The 24102-nt window shown below is 43.3% G+C and overlaps 2 protein-coding genes across 2 annotated transcripts in view; one reads left to right on the top strand and one right to left on the bottom strand.

Moving 5' to 3' along the window:
• The window catches only part of LOC123764612 (UDP-glycosyltransferase UGT5), a 58433-nt gene that overhangs the window by 1343 nt on the left and 32988 nt on the right, over positions 1-24102 (bottom strand). The window contains exons 2-6 of the mRNA XM_045752601.2: positions 17220-17400; positions 14968-15222; positions 12264-12497; positions 4796-4960; positions 1764-1986 (exon numbers count right to left, since the gene is read on the bottom strand). Coding sequence (XP_045608557.2) covers positions 1764-1986; positions 4796-4960; positions 12264-12497; positions 14968-15222; positions 17220-17399 — 1057 coding nt within the window. The 5' untranslated portion in view covers position 17400. The remainder of the gene's footprint in view (positions 1-1763; positions 1987-4795; positions 4961-12263; positions 12498-14967; positions 15223-17219; positions 17401-24102) is intronic.
• LOC138357714 (ribosome-binding protein 1-like) lies at positions 17803-18513 on the top strand. Its single transcript, XM_069314703.1, has one exon. The coding sequence runs from the start codon at positions 17803-17805 to the stop codon at positions 18511-18513; it is 711 nt and encodes a 236-aa protein (XP_069170804.1).

The following is a 24102-nucleotide window of genomic DNA, read 5'->3' as shown; positions in this document are numbered from 1 at the left end:
CCATAGGCCACGGACAACTAAAAGCTATGCTACTTGGGTACTAAATTCACTAGGACTTCTGGAGACACAGAGCTGGCGCCCACCAAGTCCTGTGAATAGTCTGCATACACTCTGGTGAGGGCAATGGTGTTCTTCACCATCGAGTGCACAAAGAAATCGCATTGACGTGATCTATGTAAAAATCATTTGGAACAATGCGGGTACTGAATTGGTTACCTGGTAAACACCAGCCGCGCACCATACCGCAAGGCCACGACATGCTCCGTCGGGGTTGACAGCACCATTGTCCGCACCAGAGTGCGTGCTGGTTATTCGCGAAACTTTGCGGGCACCAGCTCGGTGTCTCAGGTTGAATAGCTTTTAGCATGTCGTGGCCTGGGGGGGGGGGGGGGTATGGCTGGCATCTGGTGCCTACCAGGTCGCTGGTTCATTACCCGCTTTGCTCCAAATGATTTTTGCATAGAAGGATCACGTCAGTGTGATTTCACTGAAGCGTTGGGGGGGGGCAGGGGGGGAGGCTGCTCTCACACAGGCAGTACACACACCCTATGTGAGACCAGTTTAGAGTATACAACACATCATTGAGCCTTTTCCTAAAAACACAAAGAAACTCGAAATTGTTCAGAAGTTTATAACAAGGCTCGTCCAAGAACTGAGAGATGGGTATGAAAAGAGACAGAAAGAACTAAACCTGACAATGCTTGAAAAGAGGAGAAAGATAAGGACATGATAGAGACATACAATACTAAGGCGGAATGATAGAGTATAGAAATAGGAAATGTTCACAATGAATACCAAATGTATAAGTACATGAATGATAGCTTGAGACTCAAGAGTCATCGAGATGTTGGAAAGCTTTCATTTAGCACGAGAGGAAAAGTGGAAAAAATTAATGATCTAAAGAGGCAGATTGTAGAAGCAGCCTCCATTCATATTTTTTAAAGTAGATATGAAGGGAAATAGGTCAGGAGACTTTGCAAAAGACAACCGGGGGATGGAAAAGCCGGGTCCAAGGGCTAATGCTGGATTCCGAAGGCACAAGTAGGTGAGTACACACACACATAGTCCTCTACGAAACGGACAGAGATAACCATCTAGTTGATATCACACCACACTGAACCTGTATCCTGAAACCCACATCAAAAGAATATCATCAGCAGCATATGCGAGTCTGGCTAACATCAGAATTACCTCTAGAAACTAGTGTAAGGAATCGTTTAGAAACTTGTATACCACAAATTTAACACCAATCCTGGAGTATGCAGCACCATCATGACTACCTTGTCAAGTCTAAGACGAAACTGGAGAATGTTCTAGGGTATGTCAGTAGGTTAGTCCCAAATCTAAAATGTATGAGTTACGAGGAAAGGCTGCGTGAATTGCACCTCACGTCGCTGCTAGACGGAAGAGTTCGGGGAGACATGATTACCACATAAAAAAATATCAGTGAAATTGACAGGATTGATAAGGACAGATTATTTAGCACAGGTGGCACACGCACAAGGGGACACAGGTGTAGTCTGAGTACCCAAATGAGCCACAGAGACATTAGAAAGAATTTTTCAGTGACAGAGTAGTTAGTAAAATGGATTGCACTAGGAAGTGATGTGATGGAGGCTGACTCCATACATAGATGTAAATGTAGATATGATAGAACCCAGTAGGCTCAGGAATCTCTATATCAGTTAATTGACAGATGAGAGGCGGAACCAAAGAGCCAAAGCTCAACCTCCACAAGTACAACTAGGGAAGTACACACACACCGAGGATGTCCTGCTGAGGAAGCCACGTATCCATCAAGACGTTCTCAGACACCTCCATCAGCTTCTCCTCAAACTTCCAGATGACGCGCTGCTCTACCTGCCTGAAGGCGTCGACGAACATGTCCCTGTAGGTGACGGGGAGCAGTGTGCCGTTGGTGACGGAGCCCAGGCTGAAGTACACCACGCCCGTCTCGCCCGCCCCCGTCACCCACGCCTCCAGCCTCTGTGGGCAACCAGGCGCTCATCTTTACTACCATACTTCATCCACCTCACCCACACTCTCCTCTGGAGCAGTAATGTTATTGGTTAATGAACTTACCTTGAGGTTACCTTGAGGTGCTTCCGGGGCTTAGCGTCCCCGCGGCCCGGTCGTCGACCAGGCCTCCTGGTTGCTGGACTGATCAACCAGACTGTTGGACGCGGCTGCTCGCAGCCTGACGTATGAGTCACAGCCTGGTTGATCAGGTATCCTTTGGAGGTTATACTGTTAAACCTTTACTGTTATGTTATTGGTCAATGATCTTAGTGTAAGATCTACAGCCATGTGTACCAAGGACTCCCCCCCCCCCCCCCGCCCTCAAGGATACCTCACCAACATGAGGTACAACATCTGGCAACATCCGGCAACATCCGGCAACATCTGGCAACATCCAGCTATCACATTCATTATTACTTTAAACGAATAAAATAATATCGATGTTAAGATCATCCGGAACACGCTAATTTGGTGAATATATATTGTCTACTGAAGCACGGAGTGACTGCGTCATGTGAGGGACAACACGCTGGCAACTGAAGCACGGAGTGACTGCGTCATGTGAAGGACAACACGCTGGCAACTGAGGCGTTGAGTGACTGCGTCATGTGAGGGACAACACGCTGGCAACTGAGGCGTGGAGTGACTGCGTCATGTGAAGGACAACACGCTGGCAACTGAGGTGTGGAGTTACTGCGTCATGTGAAGGATCTTTTTCAATGAATGGCTGTTAGCCCTTATAAATAAATGGCTATTAACAAAATAATATCCGATACATCACAAAATATAGCAGCACCTCTATATAAAATAACAAATAAAAAGTTCAGATCTCTGACCTTTTCAGCACAAGAGCAACTAAAAAGTGATTTTTACAAATAAAATAAAATAATAATAATAATAATAATAATAATAATAATAATAATGATAAAACTAGTTGGTACTTTGGGAAAATATCCCACAAACATTTTACTTAAATTTTATTCTATTAAAATTACCCAAAGGAATTTTATTTCTGTTGTAATAGATACTTCAATGAAGCTAAGAAAACAGGAATAAGAACTCTCATGATAATATTCACCATTCTCTGTGGAGAAAACGCAAAATTGCTTCTCAATAAATATAACATATCAGGCGTATTTACGTCTATATTTAAATTCTTCAAGCGTGTAATCCGAGGATTAAATGTGCGTCATTAAAGTCATTTAATTAAAATATTAAATAATTTAAGTCTAAATTGACCCCCTTGCAAATTAATAAATAATAACCCGTATGTCGTAAAAGAAAACGGCTCGTGAGGAGAGGCCACTAGCACACATTACTCTGGTCGTGATACATAGAGAACGCCGCTAGTATTTAGTATTAAGAAATACCTATGAATTCGGAGCATTTCGATCCCGACATCAAACAGGAAAGTGCATCCTATTTCCGCCTTTACCTTATTAAATATAATGTTAATTATTGTACATGCTAGATATTGGTGGGTAGGACGCAGGAGACTCAGCCCAGAGTGGTGACTGTCCTTTATAACTCGACGTGAAAGAGTTATAACAATTAAATAACAATAAGTTAACTTATGTTCGTAACTAAACTGCAATATTTCAGCAGGTTGGAGTCGGGACTACACAAGTTGTGAGGAACTTGTCTCTCATGTAAAGATGACGCCATTGTTTTAAGAGAGGACGAACACGCGTCCACCACACTTGACCAATTGACTGACACAACCTTCAAGTCGTCCACCACACTTGACCAATTGACTGACACAACCTTCAAGTCGTCCACCACACTTGACCAATTGACTGTCACAACCTTCCAGTCGTCCACAACACTTGATCAATTGACTGTCACAACCTTCCAGTCAGATGTTGTGACTAAAACTTTGGTTATGCTAACCAATCTTTATTACTAATTAATGACATAACAATTTATGTGATGTTCACCAATAACCGTTTAGTTACAGTTTAATGGACAATAATGTGCTAATCATTTAAATACGATCTAGCAAAATCGAATCAGTAACCCTCAAAGCTTGTGAGGAGTTTATTAATGGGAGAAAATTATCCTATACAGTCCACTTGAATATTAATAATTGAACAAGAAAATTCCAACATAAATAATTGTACAAAAAAAATCGAACATAAATAATTGAACAAGAAAATTCCAACATAAATAAATGAATAAATAAAGTAAAGAAATATTTAAAATAAAATCCTACTGGTAAATTTCCCACAGGAGCCATGAGGGTTCGAACCTGCACACTGGGTACTCCCGAGCATACACCATAAAACACTAGCGGCAGGTTGTTGTTTAGATTTGCTTCAGTGAATATGACAACACATTGTGATTGTTTTCTTGTTTAGGGTTTCTGTCCCGCTAACTTGTGCTCCTGCAACTTGGTTTAACTGGAAGAAGATATCTGCGAATGTCACTACTGTTCAGGACTGAAGAAAGAACAAAACAAACTACTTTGTACTATAAGTACTATGTACTATAGGTACTATTTGTACTAATAAGTACAAAGCGTTTCTATCCTATAAGGTTCATTATGAAATGAGGAATAACAAGAAGCAAAAAACAAATGATTTTTAACTGGGAGCTCAATTGCATTCGAAATTATGTCAGGTAATGGGCCGTAGAAACCGGAAATAGGATTACAAAAGAAGAAACGGAGGCAATAGGCCTATCACCCGTCTACTGTCTGGGGTAGAATGCTTCATGGGAGGTAATTTACATTATGTTTACAAAGCACGGAAAGTAAGCGACCAGCGGCGCTGCTCACCTGAGGCAGAGGTCTTCCCGGGCGGCAGTGGAGGCCCCCCACCTCCACCTGCGACGGCAGGAGCGGCACTGGCGTGTCTATGGTGAAGTGGGAGTTGATGAGCGTCAGGCTCTGGTTGCGCTCCACCTCCAGCAGCGGCGGCAGGTGCGGGAACTGCGCCGCGATCTGCCGAGGTCACCACACCAGTTACTGGCACCACCTTCACTCTCACCGTCTTCTAACCCCAAATTTAAATCAAAATGCATTTTTCTCTCGGAAATAACACCATATTCAGTTAAATATTGAGATCACGGCGACACAGCAATGAATTCTAAATAAGAAATGTGAAGACTGCACCTTGACCTTCCTGGCCTAACATAACCCTCAATAATCTCATTTTAACACTAGCCCATTGTATCACAAATGTTATACAGCCTCACAAGTGCCACAATGTCAACAAAAATGTTTACTCTCCTCTGCGTCCCACTGCACTATTAACCATATACTTGTCTCCACTGATAATTCTTGAGATTTTTAATGCCCGAGTTCACTTTAAGGTTGGACTACTACAGTGTGCAGCTAGGCTAGGACTGCCATGCAAGCTGCTCACAATAATTATCAATAACGTAAAATGCCTAGAGTAACAGCACAAGATCCTGAAGAGATCTTGCCAGGTATAGGTCGTGTCTGATTCCCTCCTGGAGATTCAGGAAAAACAGAGGTTGGTTCATCTGAATTTGTAACATTCAGGGCTAAATAATAGGTGACCTCTATGGAACCAAGTCAGCAATAATAGTTTGTTTAATGATGAAGAAAGGATTTCTTGAAACACCATGTGCTTAACAACTGGACTGCGCTGGCTGACAATACTCATGGCAGGCAAAGCGCATGCCGAGAAAACGTGAATTTAAGATTTCGTACTATTCAAAATACGTGCGCAATAGGTTGGTTACGAAATTGCCTCCTGGGACCACCAGTGAGAGGCAGAAATTAAAAAAAAAATCCCAGAATGTCCTAGGGCTGCTGGTTGGCTCAGTTTTGTGTGAGCAACCATGGGTGGCACACGCGCTATTGGCTCCTAATTACTTGTCGGATGCGGTGTTGAAAGATCACTCTTCGTCAGTGAAATTTCAGACCTCCAGCAATGCTGGAGGCTTTGCTGCCTCCAGCATTGCTGGACGCAGCTTCTCAGAAGGACAGAGCGCATCTCCTAGCTGTGCAAACCCCCATGCTGGGGACTTCCTGTTGGCAGTCCGTAATTCAGCCTTGGGCACCTGCCTGGATCATCGGGCAATAAGTATTTGTGTTGCCCTGCGCCTTGCCGCCCCTATCTCCACCGAACACCGGTGTATTTGCGGAAATACACCAGTGTTTGGCTGTTGTCAGGTCTGCACAACTGAGGTTCCCTTTGTGCTGGACACCCAGCTGAAAACAAACTTCTCTTGATGATGTCATTGACTGCTTCATGTCTGGCAATCTTTCCCTGTGTCTTACGACAGATGAGATCATGGCTGCTGTATTGCTCTGCCCGTGCATAGCCGGGCAGAGCATAATAAATAAATATAAATAAATATAAACCTGGGGGAATATAAACCTGGATATGCGTATGGAAATGTCAAGACACACAAGCCTGGAAACCCACTTCGGCCAGTCATTAGCCAGATACCCACACCCACGTACAGACTGGCGAAGCGACTTAACGGCCTGCTGACTCCTTATGTTCCTTGCGCCTTCAGCCTGAAGTCTCCAAAGGAATTTGTTGACTTACTGCGGGGCACACGGGCCACAGGGATAAGAGCCTCGTTGGACGTAGAATCGCTGTTTACCAACGTACCTGTGGACGAGACAATCGGGATGATAGCCGACAGAGTGTATCGTGATCCAGCCTGTACTCCTCTTGACATACCAGAAAATATTCTGAGGAAACTACTCCAAGCTTGTACTAAAGAGGCACCCTTCTTGAGCCCGGATGGGCACATGTATAAGCAAGTAGATGGGGTCGCCATGGGTTCTCCCCTAGGTGTCCTGTTTGCAAACTTCTACATGGGTACCATCGAGCAAAAAGTCTTAGTCGACATGAACTTGAAACCGGCCATATACTGCAGGTATGTTGACGACATTTTTACACAGGTACCTGATGTCAGACATCTGCAGGAGCTGAAGGAGGCATTTGAGCTGAGTTCCGTGCTGCGTTTCACTTACGAGATGGAAAAGGATGGGAAGCTGCCCTTTCTAGATGTAACAGTCATGGAAAAGAGCGGAGGTTTCCACACTGCAGTCTACACTAAGGAAACGAACATAGGAATGTGCCTAAATGCCAACAGCGACTGCCCAGACAGGTACAAGAGGAGTGTTGTTAACGCATATGTCGACCGTGCTCTCAGCCACAGCTCAGAATGGAAGCAAGTCGACGAAGAACTCTGTAGGGTAAGGCAGGTCCTAGTCAACAACGGCTTCTCCAATGGTTTCGTCGAAGACATCATAAGAAGGAAAGTGAAACGCCATGCAACCTCTGAAGAGACAACTAACACAACACCTACACCCCCTATTAGACTATTTTACAGGAACTACTTTTCCACAGCTCATAAAACGGAGGAAAGGGTCCTGAAAGATATTGTTAATAGAAACGTTATCCCTACAGACAAAAATCAGAGGATACAACTGACGATTTACTATAAAACCAGAAAAACGGCCAGCCTACTCATGAGAAACTCTCCAGACACAAAGCAGAACGCTTTAAAAGAGACCAACGTCGTCTATGCCTTCAAATGCCCACTTGGGGACTGTAAGCTCCAAAAAACCCAATATATAAGCAAGACAACAACATCTCTTTCTAGGCGTTTAACGATGCATAAGCAACAGGGCTCCATTAAGGAACATATAATCTCTTCCCACAACCAAACCATCGCCAGAGAAATCCTAGTAAACAACACAGAAATCATCGATAGATACAGCGATAGCAGACGGCTTGACGTTTGCGAGGCACTGCACATTAAGAAGTCAACACCAGCAAACAACAGTCAATTAATGCATAACTATATTCTACCCACCTCAAGACTCCGCTCCAATATAGAAGCATCAAGAAATATGGACCAATAGGCTTTCTACAATCACTTCCATTTCAATACCCATTGTTTCGTGTTCTGTCTTGTGTTGATGAAATTAATACCCTATTAAATACCACCTCACCCCATCCACCTCACTCAAATGTAGATATAAACAAATCGGAGATATGTAAGTTTTATTCAGTTGTGTATGTGTAAAGTCTTAGAAAATGTAATAAGTTTTACGAAACGCGCTCAAGTGTCGCGTCAGACTAGAAATAAAAATGAATTTTGGAGAATTGATTTTTGAATTACCTCCAACAGTGAAAAGAAATGTACGGAAGATTGAGAAAATTCGTGTTAGAATTATTAATCTTACTTTTTCGGTCATATTTAATAATATATGTCTACAGGAAAGACCGCTACCAAAATATAATAATATATATATATATATATATATATATATATATATATATATATATATATATATATATATATATGTATATATATATATATATATATGCGAACAAGCCTGAATGGTCCCCAGGACTATATGCGACTGAAAACTCACACCCCAGAAGTGACTCGAACCCATACTGCCAGGAGCAACGCAACTGGTATCTACAGGATGCCTCAATCTGCTAGACCATCACGAACGGACATAAGGAAGTGATAGCCGAAGCTATTTGAACCACTTCCTTGCCGGCACTCGGATGGTAATCTTGGGCATAGCATTTTATCAAATCACCTCATTCTTTGGGGCACACGTAAGGAACACAAATCCGAACAAGCCTGAATGGTCCCCAGGACTATATGCGACTGAAAACTCACACCCCAGAAGTGACTCGAACCCATACTGCCAGGAGCAACGCAACTGGTATCTACAGCATGCCTCAATCTGCTTGGCCATCACGAACGGACATAAGGAAGTGATAGCCGAAGCTATTTGAACCACTTCCTTGCCGGCACTCGGATGGTAATCTTGGGCATAGCATTTTATCAAATCACCTCATTCTTTGGGGCACACGTAAGGAACACAAATCCGAACAAGCCTGAATGGTCCCCAGGACTATATGCGACTGAAAACTCACACCTGGTCCGGTCGTGATGGTCAAGCGGATTAAGGCGTCCTGTAGATACCAGTTGCGTTGCTCCTGGCAGTATTGGTTCGAGTCACTTCTGGGGTGTGAGTTTTCAATCGCATATAGTCCTGGGGACCATTCAGGCTTGTTTGCATATATATATATATATATATATATATATATATATATATATATATATATATATATATGACTCGAACCCATACTCCCAGAAGCAACGCATCTGGTATGTACAAGACGCCTTAATCCACTTGACCATCACGACCGGACATAATGAGGTGATAGCCGAGGCTATTTGAACCACCCCACCCATATATATATATATATATATATATATATATATATATATATATATATATATATATATATATATATATATATATATATATATATATATATATATATATATATATATATATATATGCATACAAGCTTGAATGGTCCCCAAGCCAATATGCAACTGAAAAAACTCCACACCCAAGAAGGATTCGAACCCAGACAGCCAGGAGCACTGTGCTCCATGGCTTACCTGTTTCCTTAACCGCTCGACCACCGTGACTGTACAAAAGTCATTGGTAGCTGAGGCTATATTCCCAATGACCCGACAGCACTTGGTGCTTAGCTTGGGCATAGATATTTTATTGAATCACGTCACTTCGTGGGGCCACGTGAGCAGCACAAATGCGAACAAGCTTGTGTTGCTCACGTGGCCCCACAGGGCCACGTGAAGCAAAGTGTATGAAAATCGATTACATCACACTCTGGTTACCCAGTGAATGGATTCCCAATTAACACTGTGGTGAATAACGGCCGTCCAGGTGCATGTGTATTTAAGATTGTGACAGTCCATATGACTTTAACACGAGAGGCACCAGGCTTGCGAGCGAGGCATGGCACCCGAGGAAGGACACCCGAGGCGGGGCACCCGGGGCAGGGCACCCGAGGCGGGGCTTCCAGGGCGGGGTAGCTGGGGCGGAGCAGATGAGAGGCGGGGGGGGGGGGGGCGACGAGGTGTAGCTAGCTGACAGGGGCCAGGGGTAGCCATTAGGAACAGTGCACTGTTGGGAGTGGATAGGGGAGAAGAGAAGGAGGTGAAACGTTGTATGTCATGAACTATTCCTTCATCTTGTCTTAAGTCAAAAAAAAAGGGATGGCCACGCTTAGTGAAAGAAGAATTTTCTTATTCTCCTCTCACTATGACGGAGTGAGAACTAATCTCACTCCTTCAAAAAAAGGAACCTCATACCCATTGTACACTTCCATTTTTTTCACTAAATAATCCTTTTGATATTTACTATGCACAAACTATTATGATACTTGGACGATTCATTTTTTTTCTCTTTAATATAAAAGGAACCTCCATTCTGCTGCTGTACAATCTACGAGGAAAACACCTACTTTCACTTATACACTTTTTGTCATTTCTATGCACGTTCTATTTCGATACTTGGGCAAAACATTTTGTTCATCTTTTCATTTTGCTCCTATTCCCTTTGCAACATTTCACTTATTCATTCGTTTCCATCCTTGCAACATCCATCATCATCTTGCAATATTCATCATCTTGCTAGACTAGGGTCATGCAACATCCTGTGCAACATGTTGTACAGGCTCGCCGCGCACGGTTCTAGTCCTCAATTACCCTACTATAGGCAAATCTATGCACTGTACTGATTCTTGCTGACAGTACTCAGGTAATGTGACACAACCTTTCATTAACACAGGTATAATGACCACCTCAGCAATAACGGTTGCCTAACACTACTGCCGTATGCAACAAGGACAATTTGGAGCTCAAAATTGAGGCTCAAGACATTAAATTGCATGAACAATAACATAGACTGACAATGAACAAATCCACAAGGGCCGTGATGAGTGTTCGAATCTACGTCCGAGAGGATCCCAGACACGCCTTAATCGACTGTGCTACGACCTGGAAAAGAATTGCAACCAGGAGTTTAGCTGACCTCACACGGATCCTGCAGCCTCTCCGAGACACAAACCAGGGTGTTACACAATTCCCCCCATGCACCCGAGCTCTGTCAATAAGTTATTCTACTTCTTTGCCCTTACTTCATTACACACAGAAATCACAATAGCGGGATTTGATCTGATAAATATGATCACAAATTTAATTACAAGTACTCACTCATATAGGTCCCACATTCATACAGCGCACTTTGGTCGTTAGTGAATGGGGAGTCGTCCTCAACCGATGGGTAATCCTGTAGTTGTTACCCGTAGGTCTCGAGGGTGACTGTGCTCACTAGAGGACACGTCCTCTCCTCTAGGCATCCGGAAAAATCTAGCCGCGAGGGGAGCTACAAGCGAGCCCAGCCGACTCCCTGCCACACCCCACAGCGACTCTGGGGGAAGAGGCTGTAGCCCCATCCATGAACATACAGACTAATTGAACAACTGCCCTCTTAGTATAACCAGGCATCGTATGTAAACAAATACACGAATTCCGACCTGCTGGTCCGATTCCTGATCAGTAGACACCCAACACGACGGTGTTTGTGTTCATAGATAGGCGAAGTCAATGCTCAATACACTGCGAGTGTAAAATGATCAGCAGCCATGGATATATGTTTAGCTGTGAGGAACCTCTCTCTCACAATTAATTTATTAAATTAGCACAGCTCCAATGTCCAGTTATTTGATGTTTCCTGAGGACATGTTCTGTGTGGGACGAACATGTCCTCAGGAAGCTCTGGTGCGGATCCCCGTAAGAACATGAGAACATAGGCCGCTGCAGAGGGTCCAGACACCCATACGAGGCTGCTCATATTTATAGCCACTAAAATTCACTGGTAATGTCTAACTTTCGCTGTCAAACAATCCAGGGATTGACATCCATGTTTCCCGCTAATTTGTTCCATAAACCAACAACACTATTTCGAAATCAGTACTTACGCAGGTGTTTTCTATATGTAAATTTATCTATTTGTATGCTTGATACACAACAAGTTTTTGCTGGAGTGAGTATTGACTTGGCTCTCGGACTTGTTGTGCTTGTGTAAAACTTCTTGCAATCTTACAACACGCAGCCATTTATTCAGTCCAAAGTCCGAATTAATGATTGTTAAGACTGCTAGTGCAGACTATTCTATTGTTTTGCGCATATTAGTAAATCTCCAATTTCACTGTTAGCTAAATTTCCTTCCTTGCTTCTGCTCTATCTTTATCCTCGACAATATCCCATTCTTCCTTTATCACATTCCATTAACACTTCTGGGCATGTCATAAACTACTGTCTCTCTCGTGGGTTAAACATCACTATACTTACTGTCTGGTATTATTCCGTCAGTGTGATGAAATATTCCAATAAACGACACAACTTACCTCCTTCTGAATGGCGGGTATTACAGCCCAGTAAGTCCAGTAAAAGTTCCTAAAACTCTGTTCACCGAAGCTCTTGATCTTGTCGAGGAGAGACATAGGATGAGAGAAGTGGGAGTAGGTGCTGGGCGCCGCGGCCGGGCTGAGGGGGTTGCCCATAACCGCGCTGTGTCGCGGGCTGAGGGCAGTAGGGCAGACCGTGATGAACGTCGCCTCGTGCACGAATGGGTACATTAACTGCACCCAACATAAACATATTACAAACATTGCACTAAAAAAAAAACAGGATTATGAATGTAATGGAAATTTTAGAGTGATTGGTTTCATTTAGAAGTAAATTGCCTTGTGAATCCATGTGAGTGTTGGTGGTTCATACTACCTTGTGAATCCATGTGAGTGTTGGTGGTTCATACTGCCTTGTGAGTCCAGATGAGTGTTGGTGGTTCATACAGCCTTGTGAGTCCAGGTGAGTGTTGGTGGTTCATACAGCCTTGTGAGTCCAGGTGAGTGTTGGTGGTTCATACAGCCTTGTGAGTCCAGGTGAGTGTTGGTGGTTCATACTGCCTTGTGAGTCCAGGTGAGTGTTGGTGGTTCATACAGCCTTGTGAGTCCATGTGAGTGTTGGTGGTTCATACAGCCTTGTGAGTCCAGGTGAGTGTTGGTGGTTCATACAGTCTTGTGAGTCCAGGTGAGTGTTGGTGGTTCATACAGCCTTGTGAGTCCAGGTGAGTGTTGGTGGTTCATACAGCCTTGTGAGTCCAGGTGAGTGTTGGTGGTTCATACAGCCTTGTGAGTCCAGGTGAGTGTTGGTGGTTCATACTGCCTTGTGAGTCCAGGTGAGTGTTGGTGGTTCATACTGCCTTGTGAGTCCAGGTGAGTGTTGGTGGTTCATACTGCCTTGTGAGTCCAGGTGAGTGTTGGTGGTTCATACAGCCTTGTGAGTCCAGGTGAGTGTTGGTGGTTCATACAGCCTTGTGAGTCCAGGTGAGTGTTGGTGGTTCATACTGCCTTGTGAGTCCAGGTGAGTGTTGGTGGTTCATACTGCCTTGTGAGTCCAGGTGAGTGTTGGTGGTTCATACAGCCTTGTGAGTCCAGGTGAGTGTTGGTGGTTCATACAGCCTTGTGAGTCCAGGTGAGTGTTGGTGGTTCATACAGCCTTGTGAGTCCAGGTGAGTGTTGGTGGTTCATACAGCCTTGTGAGTCCATGTGAGTGTTGGTGGTTCATACAGCCTTGTGAGTCCAGGTGAGTGTTGGTGGTTCATACAGCCTTGTGAGGCCACGTGAATGTTGTTGTGAGGTTAACTAACATTATTATTTGTTGTCAAATATATGTTGAACAAAAACAAAATTCTTGGCCACAATTTTGCAGTTCACTCAACACTCTTCAAGATTTCTCAGATATTGAGAAATATGTTACACAAAATCCCTAGAAACTGTCCAGTGATTTATTATATTATTGTTTTTTATGGCTCCCTCCACTGTGACTGTGATTGTGACTGTGACTGTGACTTTTGATGTGACTGTGAGAGCCATATTCACAGAGAGAATCATAGGAAGTCACAATCACAGCAACACTTACTGATTTTCGATGTGACTGTGACAATTGCTGGGATTGTGCATATGAGTATAATTTGGATTCTGGCTGTGATGTTTTGTCGTGACTGTAACTGCTTGTGTGGTTTTTACTGCATTGACTCCTACAGTGCAGCCCTCCTCCGAATAGACAATACGTTTTAATACTAAATGCAATAAGTACAATACTGACAAACGGCTTAGTACATAAATACACTTAATCGCCAGAATCGCCCCAAAATATTGTGAATATTTGAGTTTACCTGAAAAGCTGTATAGAAAACCACGACCTAACCTAACCTTCTTAGTATAGGAGGGCAAGCATTTTATTGCTTCTTAATTACAATTAGTACTTAACCTATAGCTATGTTGATATTACAGTTTCATAAAACTAGTAAAACAAAACTAAAATCTTTCAAAAATTTATAAAGTAACTCGGGATATTTTAAAATTTTGTATAAGATCTCTATTGTTTAATAAAACTGAAAAAGAAATTCTTTATATTTAAAACTTGTGCATATAGAATTGAACACGAAAACTTCATCCTAAAATTTTGAGTGTGTTAACAGAATATGAAGAGAATATATAGGGAGATGTCGTAGCCACAATTCACTTCTCGGTCTACTATGTAAGGCCCGATTTGCCTAATAGGCCGAGTGATTTTCTTTATTTTCAAAATATTTTATCCAATTGGTTTATTTGAAATATTATATTAGGAACATAAATTATTTACTTAGTTATGTTAGGTTAAGATAGGTTAGGTAGGGTTGGTTAGGTTTGGACATATATCCATATAATTAGTTTTAACTCAAAATAAAAGTAAACTTAACTCCTACATAATGGAACGGATAGTTTTATCATTTCATAAGAAAAAATTTCGAAAAATGTATAAATTCAAGTAAACTTGGCTTACTAGGCAAATCGGGCCTTGCATAGTAGGCCGAGTACTGCATTCTGGCTACTAGGTACAACAGAGGTAAATGTAACGGTACAATTAAGTGTATTCATGTACTATGCAGACAGTAAGGAATGTACTTATTATATTTAGCATTAAAATGGACTGTCTAATCGAAGGATGCGTTGCACAGTGACGACTGTGAGAGGTGACTGTGTTAACATGCAGTCAGCTCTTTACCTCACAGTACAGCATGTTGATGATGATCAGATGGAACTCCTTCCTCCTGGAGTAGAGGTCCATCACAGCGGGGACCTGGTAGATGCTCCGAGACATCTCCACCACGCTCTCACCGAACTTGTTAACGAAAGCCGTCGCGGAGCTTCGCCTCGAGAACATATTGGCTCCGTACTGCAGGATGTTGGGAAGTCCATGATACACTTCCGTGATGTTCTCGTGTGTGGCTGTTGGCGGCTGGTTAGTTAACATCACCACCTGTGAAAGGTCAGTGGATGGTTAGTTAACATCACCACCTGTGAAAGGTTAGTTAACATCACCACCTGTGGAAGGTCAGTGGCTGGTTAGTTAACATCACCACCTGTGGAAGGTCAGTGGCTGGTTAGTTAACATCACCAACTGTGGAAGGTCAGTGGCTGGTTAGTTAACATCACCACCTGTGAAAGGTCAGTGGATTGTTGCTGGTACACCACCAGGTGCTGGTACACCACCAGGTGCTGGTACACCACCAGGTGCTGGTACACCACCAGGTGCTGGTACACCACCAGGTGCTGGTACACCACCAGGTGCTGGTACACCACCAGGTACTGGTACACCACCAGGTGCTGGTACACCACCAGGTGCTGGTACACCACCAGGTACTGGTAAACCACCAGGTGCTGGTACACCACCAGGTGCTGGTACACCACCAGGTGCTGGTACACCACCAGGTACTGGTACACCACCAGGTGCTGGTACACCACCAGGTGCTGGTACACCACCAGGTGCTGGTACACCACCAGGTGCTGGTACACCACCAGGTACTGGTACACCACCAGGTACTGGTACACCACCAGGTACTGGTACACCACCAGGTGCTGGTACACCACCAGGTGCTGGTACACCACCAGGTACTGGTACACCACCAGGTGCTGGTACACCACCAGGTGCTGGTACACCACCAGGTACTGGTACACCACCAGGTGCTCGTACACCACCAGGTACTGGTACACCACCAGGTACTGGTACACCACCAGGTGCTGGTACACCACCAGGTACTGGTACACCACCAGGTGCTGGTAAACCACCAGGTACTGGTACACCACCAGGTACTGGTACACCACCAGGTACTGGTACACCACCAGGTACTGGTACACCACCAGGTGCTGGTACACCACCAGGTGCTGGTACACCACCAGGTGCTGGTACACCACCAGGTACTGGTACAACACCAGGTACTAGTACACCACCAGGTACTGGTACACCACCAGGTGCTGGTACACCACCAGGTACTGGTACACCACCAGGTACTGGTACACCACCAGGTGCTGGTACACCACCAGGTACTGGTACACCACCAGGTACTGGTACACCACCAGGTACTGGTACACCACCAGGTGCTGGTACACCACCAGGTACTGGTACACCACCAGGTACTGGTACACCACCAGGTACTGGTACACCACCAGGTACTGGTACACCACCAGGTACTGGTACACCTCCAGGTACTGGTACACCAGGTGCTGGTACACCACCAGGTGCTGGTACACCACCAGGTACTGATACACCACCAGGTGCTGGTAAACCACCAGGTGCTGGTACACCACCAGGTACTGGTACACCACCAGGTGCTGGTACACCACCAGGTGCTGGTACACCACCAGGTACTGGTACACCACCAGGTACTGGTACACCACCAGGTGCTGGTACACCACCAGGTACTGGTACACCACCAGGTACTGGTACACCACCAGGTACTGGTACACCACCAGGTACTGGTACACCACCAGGTACTGGTACACCTCCAGGTACTGGTACACCAGGTGCTGGTACACCACCAGGTGCTGGTACACCACCAGGTACTGGTACACCACCAGGTGCTGGTACACCACCAGGTGCTGGTACACCACCAGGTACTGGTACACCACCAGGTACTGGTACACCACCAGGTGCTGGTACACCACCAGGTGCTGGTACACCACCAGGTACTGGTACACCACCAGGTACTGGTACAACACCAGGTGCTGGTACACCAACAAGTCCTGGCCACCTGCGTGGTGCTCAAGGTACAGTGTTAGAGAATCCTTCTTTATTAGTAACTCACAACATTCACATTGTCATTCACAGTTAATATACAGTATTTTGAAAAGTTAAAGTAAGACATTTATAGATTATAATCAACATTTTGTCTGTTCTCAATATGTATAAATGCTAAATATCGTCAGATATGTGAGAATCTACGTGAACACATATTTACTGCTGATGGTGTTGCTGACCTTGTGGCCCCTGTCGGCCAGCGCCTCAGCCAGAGGTAGGAACACGTTCCTGTGGCTCCTGGTCGACATGGGCAGCAGCATCAGGATGTTGTAGGAGCCTTGAGGGGCCACCAGCGTCCCTCGGGCCCCGCCCGCCGCCACCATCACCGCCACCACCATCAGCCACCAAAATCTTCCCATCCTAAAATGATATATAAATATATTAATATAACATTATAGTATTTTGTTTTATTGATCATAGAAAAATACACGAATAAATAAATTAGGAAGATATATTAAGGGGATAGCTTGAGAAGAAGGCAGGAGCTCTGAGACGTACACACAAGAAGGCAGGAGCCCTGAGACGTACACACAAGAAGGCAGGAGGTCTGAGACGTACACACAAGAAGGCAGGAGCTCTGAGACGTACACACAAGAAGGCAGGAGCTCTGAGACGTTCACACAAGAAGGCAGGAGCTCTGAGACGTACACACAAGAAGGCAGGAGCTCTGAGACGTACACACATGAAGGGAGGAGCTCTGAGACGTACACACAAGAAGGCAGGAGCTCTGAGACGTTCACACAAGAAGGCAGGAGCTCTGAGATGTACACACAAGAAGGCAGGAGCTCTGAGACGTTCACACAAGAAGGCAGGAGCTTTGAGACGTACGCACAAGAAGGCAGGAGCTCTGAGACGTACACACAAGAAGGCAGGAGCTCTGAGACGTTCACACAAGAAGGCAGGAGCTTTGAGACGTACGCACAAGAAGGCAGGAGCTCTGAGACGTACACACAAGAAGGCAGGAGCTCTGAGACGTTCACACAAGAAGGCAGGAGCTTTGAGACGTACGCACAAGAAGGCAGGAGCTCTGAGACGTACGCACAAGAAGGCAGGAGCTCTGAGACGTACACACAAGAAGGCAGGAGCTCTGAGACGTACACACATGAAGGGAGGAGCTCTGAGACGTACACACTAGAAGGCAGGAGCCCTGAGACGTTCACACAAGAAGGCAGGAGCTCTGAGACGTACACACAAGAAGGCAGGAGCTCTGAGACGTACACACAAGAAGGCAGGAGCTCTGAGACGTACACACATGAAGGGAGGAGCTCTGAGACGTACACACAAGAAGGCAAGAGCCCTGAGACGTTCACACAAGAAGGCAGGAGCTCTGAGACGTACACACAAGAAGGCAGGAGCCCTGAGACGTACACACAAGAAGGCAGGAGCTCTGAGACGTACACACAAGAAGGCAGGAGCTCTGAGACGTACACACAAGAAGGCAGGAGCTCTGAGACGTACACACAAGAAGGCTGAGGAATAAGGAGCATGCAGTATCACAAGGGTCGTAATGTAGGTTAACTAATGCGAAACGCCCATGGTTGTGGCCAGAGACACGCCCTTATGTAAGCCATACCTGGCGACGCTCAACCCAACTTTATTTATTTATTTATTTATTTATATATATACAAGAAGGTACATTGGGATTACGAGGATACATAGCATAGTAATTACAATCTTGTAAAGCCACTAGTACGCGCAGCGTTTCAGGCAGGTCCTTAATTTAAGAAAATTTTAAGTAGGTAAATACTTGCAAAATTTATAAAAAATGATAACAGTTACAAAGCAAGAAAATAAAATAAAAGATGAGAGAAAATTGTAGGTATATTAAAGCACAGCTCAGATTGATTGCAATGACAGTTTGAATGGTAGTTTAACAAAAATTAGTAGGCACAATACAGCATATGGGTAGCACATAAAAGAAGACAGCAATGAACACAATTATAAAGTTGTTTGGGTTAAGTACACAAAGATTGGGAGATTGGGTAACACTAGGTACAGAGCAAATTTAAAGCTCAGTGTAGGAAACTACGAAGATGAAATTAGGTACTTTTTGTTTTTGTTTTTAAATGAGGCAAAAGTTGGACAGCTTTTCAATTCACTAGGGAGTGAGTTCCATAGACTAGGTCCCTTAATTTGCATAGAGTGTTTACACAGATTAAGTTTGACCCTGGGGATATCAAAGAGATATTTATTTCTGGTGTGGTGATAATGGGTCCTATTACATCTGTCCAGGGAGAGTTTCAGAGCATGGTTTGCATTTAAGAACAGAGTTTTGTAAATGTAGTTGACACAAGAGAATGTGTGGAGGGAGTTAATATTTAGCAAATTTAGGGATTAAACAAAGGAGCTGAGTGTTGTCTGAAAGCAGAGTTTGTTATTATTCTGATAGCAGATTTTTGTTGGGTGATGATGGGCTTAAAGTGGTTTGCAGTGGTAGACCCCCATGCACAAATACCATAATTAAGATAGGGATAGATTAGTGCATAATATAGTGAGAGGAGAGCAGAGTTAGGAGCATAATATCTTATTTTAGAGAGTATACCAACTGTTTTAGAGACTTTCCTAGTTATGTGTTGAATGTGGGTACTGAAGTTGAGTCTCTTGTCTAGGAATAGGCAAAAAAACTTGCCATCATTTTTATTACTGGTGTTAATGTTGTCTATCTGTAGCTGAATTGCAATCGATGATTTGCTTCCAAATAAGATGTAGAAGGTCTTTTCTATGTTTAATGTTAGTTTGTTAGTTGACATCCATAAGTGGACATTTTTTAATTCATTATTCACAACATTATTTAGTGTATGTGGGTTGGGGTCTGAATAGATAAAGGTAGTATCATCAGCAAACAATATAGGTTTAAGAATATTAGAGACATTAGGCAGATCATTGATATATATAAGAAATAAAAGAGGTACTAAGATACTGCCCTGTGGCACTCCAACGGTAGTTGGTAGAGTGGAAGAAGTTGTATCATTGATGGTTACACATTGGTGTCTCACACTAAGATAGGATCGGGTGTAGTCAAGGGCAAGGCCTCGGATTCCATAATGCTGGAGTTTAAGTAAGAGGTAGTTGTGATTAACAGTATCAAAGGCTTTTCTTAGGTCAATGAAGAGTCCAATCGGAAACTCATTTTTGTCAAGGGCTGAGTAGATTACGTCAAGGAGACTAATGATTGCATCATTGGTGCTCTTTTGGGACCGGAAGCCAAACTGGCAGAGGTTGAGTATGTCGAATTTTACGAGGTAGGAATAGAGCTGTTTGTATATAATTTTTTCAAATATTTTTGTAGAATGGGTAGATTTGATATTGGTCTATAATTGTTTATGTCCGCCGGATTGCCTCCTTTATGGACTGGCGTTACTCTTGTTTTTTTAAGGATATCAGGGAAGGTGTGACACTCTATAGATTTGTTGAACAGTAGTGCTATGGGTGGGGCAAGGGCATGAGAGGCGCTCTTGTATACAATGGACGGAATTTCACTGGTGTTCCCTGCCTTGGTTTTTAGAGAATGTATGATGGGCACAACATCTGCCGGGCTGATTGGTGAAAGGAGAAGAGAGTTTGGATAGCTGCCTGAGAGATGTATTAATATTTGTCTGAGTCTGTGGGATTTTACTGGCAAGATTAGCACCAACCGATGAAAAGAAGCTATTAAATTCATTTGCCATTTCAAAATCAGTTCACGGTGTATACCCATCCTTATAGAGTTTTATTTGGTTATGTGAGTGTTGTTTAGTTCCTAGGATACTAGAGATTGTTTTCCATGTGCTTTTCATGATGCCTTTTGCTTCATTGAATCTATTCACATAATATGAAAATTTTGCCTTTCTTATGATACTGGTAAGCATTGATGAGTACCTTTTACCTACTTCCTTTGAAACTAGGCCAATCCTAAGTCTCTTTTCATATTCATGTTTCTTGTTGATTGAGTTGAGAATGCCACTTGTGAGCCAACTTAGACACATAGGTCTAGGGTGGGCCGAACTTGTCTTATTATTATTATTATTTTCTACCACAGACGTGGCCACACATTTACAATGCTAACCAGCATATATATATATATATATATATATATATATATATATATATATATATATATATATATATATATATATATATATATTTATATATATATATATATATATATATATATTTATATATATATATATATATATATATATATATATATACATATATATATATATATATATATATATATATATATATATATATATATATATATATATATATATTGTTACGATAATCTCCTTCAAGAGAGATTTGGCCTGCTCTTTCCTATCATCATGTTACTTCAGTACATCTACAACATCTAGATACTACAATCAAGAGTAGTATATATGTAGTAGAATACGTTTCTACCAGGCGTATACGTACCCTACACTCACTCTCCACCTCTCACCCCCCCCTCCCTCGCTGTCGCCACGCCACCTTCGTCGATCACCAAACCACCACTTCCAGCCAGCACGCGTCCCATTGGTGAATCGGCGTCTGCACTCGACTTCAGCGCCATCTGCATAGCCGTTGACTAAGTGTGCACGAGCCATTGGATTTAGAATATTCTGTGCTCTCGAAGTTGACACACCTATCTAATATACGCTCTGTGTAATAGTGGATGTTTTCAGCCAGCCAATAGCCTCGTTGCCTGGTGGATAGCGTGCAGGACTCGTAATTCTGTGGCGCGGGTTCGATTCCCACACGAGGCAGAAACAAATGGGCAAAGTTTCTTTCACCCTGAATGCCCCTGTTACCTAGCAGTAAATAGGTACCTGGGAGTTAGTCAGCTGTCACAGGCTGCTTCCTGGGGGCGGAGGCCTGGTCGAGGACTGGGCCGCGGGGACACTAAAGCCCCGAAATCATCTCAAGATAACCTCAAGAAGCACCTTTTAATTCATTTTTTGTCTTGTTCATTGTAGAGTATCGTAACCACTGTTTTATTTTATAATTTTTTTTTTACTTTGTAATCTTGTTTATTTGCACTGCCAAGGGATTATCTTTGTTCATATATGTTTTCAAGTTAATTAAAGTTTCATTGTTCATACGATTTATTTTTTGTGTCTTTCCCTTACTTTACCACAGGAGGCAACAGCCACGCAGTCAACTTTTTTTTGTAAATGTGATTGGCATTGACACCAGCAATTGGGAGGACTGCCAAACACCTACACACTTTTTTTTCCATCACATTTATTGGGGGCCTGTCCGGGAGCCTCACTCAGGTAATGATACTAAAACATCAATTTGTGGTAAGTGTACTTGGCCTTGATACAGTTGCTTTTCAATATTTTCATAACTTTTAATATTATATGGTGCTGTGTATTTTGTGCATTCCAAGGGTAACATATTGTGAGTGTTGCATAACTGTGGATTATGTGGTGACTAGTGGCCACAGTCACTCTCTTAATTGGTCGTTCATCCCTCAGTGTTATTACTCATGTATTCCACTTTATTCGTCCCTAGAATATTTCTCAATTATGACAAAGCATCATTTTGGTACCCTGGTACTTTGGTTTGTCTTCGGGCCATGTACCCTATCTTCTGCAATCTGACCAAAGGAGGATACAGAGGGCCATAGGTCCTCTAGCACGGACTACGCTGTTGAGTTGGGACCTCAACAGCAGTTCTCGTCACCAGTTGACACTCGCACCTCTACACGTCGGTCCGAGATGATGATATTTACTCAGGTAGGGAATTGGCTTTCTTTTTCAGAGCACAAAGAACGCTAATTCTGTAAGTATCATTTAGTTAAGTAGGAAACCCCTTGCTTCTGTCCTATAGAGACCTGGCAAGGTATCACTACATTCTTGGACTACTCTTTCACTTTTGAAACAATTAAAAGTTTCATTTGTTTTTAAAACTATCAGTTTCATTTATTTAGTAGGATTTTCTTGCCCTTATTCTCTTATATTGAGAACCGGGTACAAGATTTCCTGCGATTTTGATTGAATAATTATTTAACATCTTATATTAACGTTAATTGTTTTACATTAACGATTGAATTTCCACAGGATAGTTACCAGTGGCCATGTCATCCTGTTACTGACACTTATAATATCACAGGTATATTCGCTGTACATTTATTTGCTATCTCAAAATGTTTCATCTCTCAGCATTTCGTAATGATCCAGCAAGTGAAGTAGGGAACTTAATTCGTGCCAAGAGGACAGAATTACAAACTCTTGCACACGAGTATCAACTAGATGTTCCCCATGGAGCCAACAAAAGTGACTTGCACAACATTATCCTGGACCACCTCTTAGATGAAGGAATTATAGACTCTGATTCTCACGAAAACTATTCTATTGCAGATCGGCATGCTCTGGCAGCTATGAAGTTAAAGCTCGAACTTGCGAAAGTAGATCGTGAACAACAAAAAAAAGCTCTGCAACAACAGAAAGAAGCTCTCCAGATAAAGGAGAGCAGGAACGCAAGACTGCCCTACAACGAGAGCGTGAGAGGGAACAGCTAGAAGCAAGAAAACGTCACCTGGCGATGCAACGTGAGCACAACAAGAAACAAGCTGATAGTGTTCTAGAATATCGTCGACAAGAACTCAACTTGGAAACTTCACACTACACTCAGCGCCAACAAGCTACAGCTAGTCTTCCAGTAAGCTTCACTGTCTCCCATGCAAGTAAGTTAATGCCATCATTCGTTGAGACAGGGATAGATGTGTTTTTTACTACTTTCGAGGCCCTAGCTAAAAAAACTTAGCTGGCCTGAAGATCAATGGTCTACACTTCTCAGAGTGCATCTCACCGGTAGAGTTGCGGTTACTCTCAGTACCTTAGCGTCTGAGAATGACTACTAGACCCTAAAGCAAGCAGTTTTAGACGCTTACCTTCTCTCCACCGAAAGCTACAGACGAAAACTCCGTGATTATCTAAAGGCAAGTACTACCACCTAATTAGAATTTGCCAATACTAAGAAAAGATATTTCATGAAATAGCTGGAAGCAGCCCATGTCTCTACATTTTTAGAACTCGTCAACCTCATTCTAGTTGAGGAATTCCTTAGACGTGCTCCCCCTTCCATCCGTCTATACTT

This window comes from Procambarus clarkii, chromosome 79 (genome assembly GCF_040958095.1).
Source record: "Procambarus clarkii isolate CNS0578487 chromosome 79, FALCON_Pclarkii_2.0, whole genome shotgun sequence".
In the NCBI taxonomy this organism is placed as follows: domain Eukaryota; kingdom Metazoa; phylum Arthropoda; class Malacostraca; order Decapoda; family Cambaridae; genus Procambarus; species Procambarus clarkii.
This window is presented reverse-complemented; position numbering and strand designations above follow the sequence as displayed.

Excerpts from the sequence above, each read along its gene's own strand:
- LOC138357714 (XM_069314703.1), top strand. The coding sequence starts at position 17,803 with ATGTACACACAAGAAGGCAGGAGCTCTGAGACGTTCACACAAGAAGGC.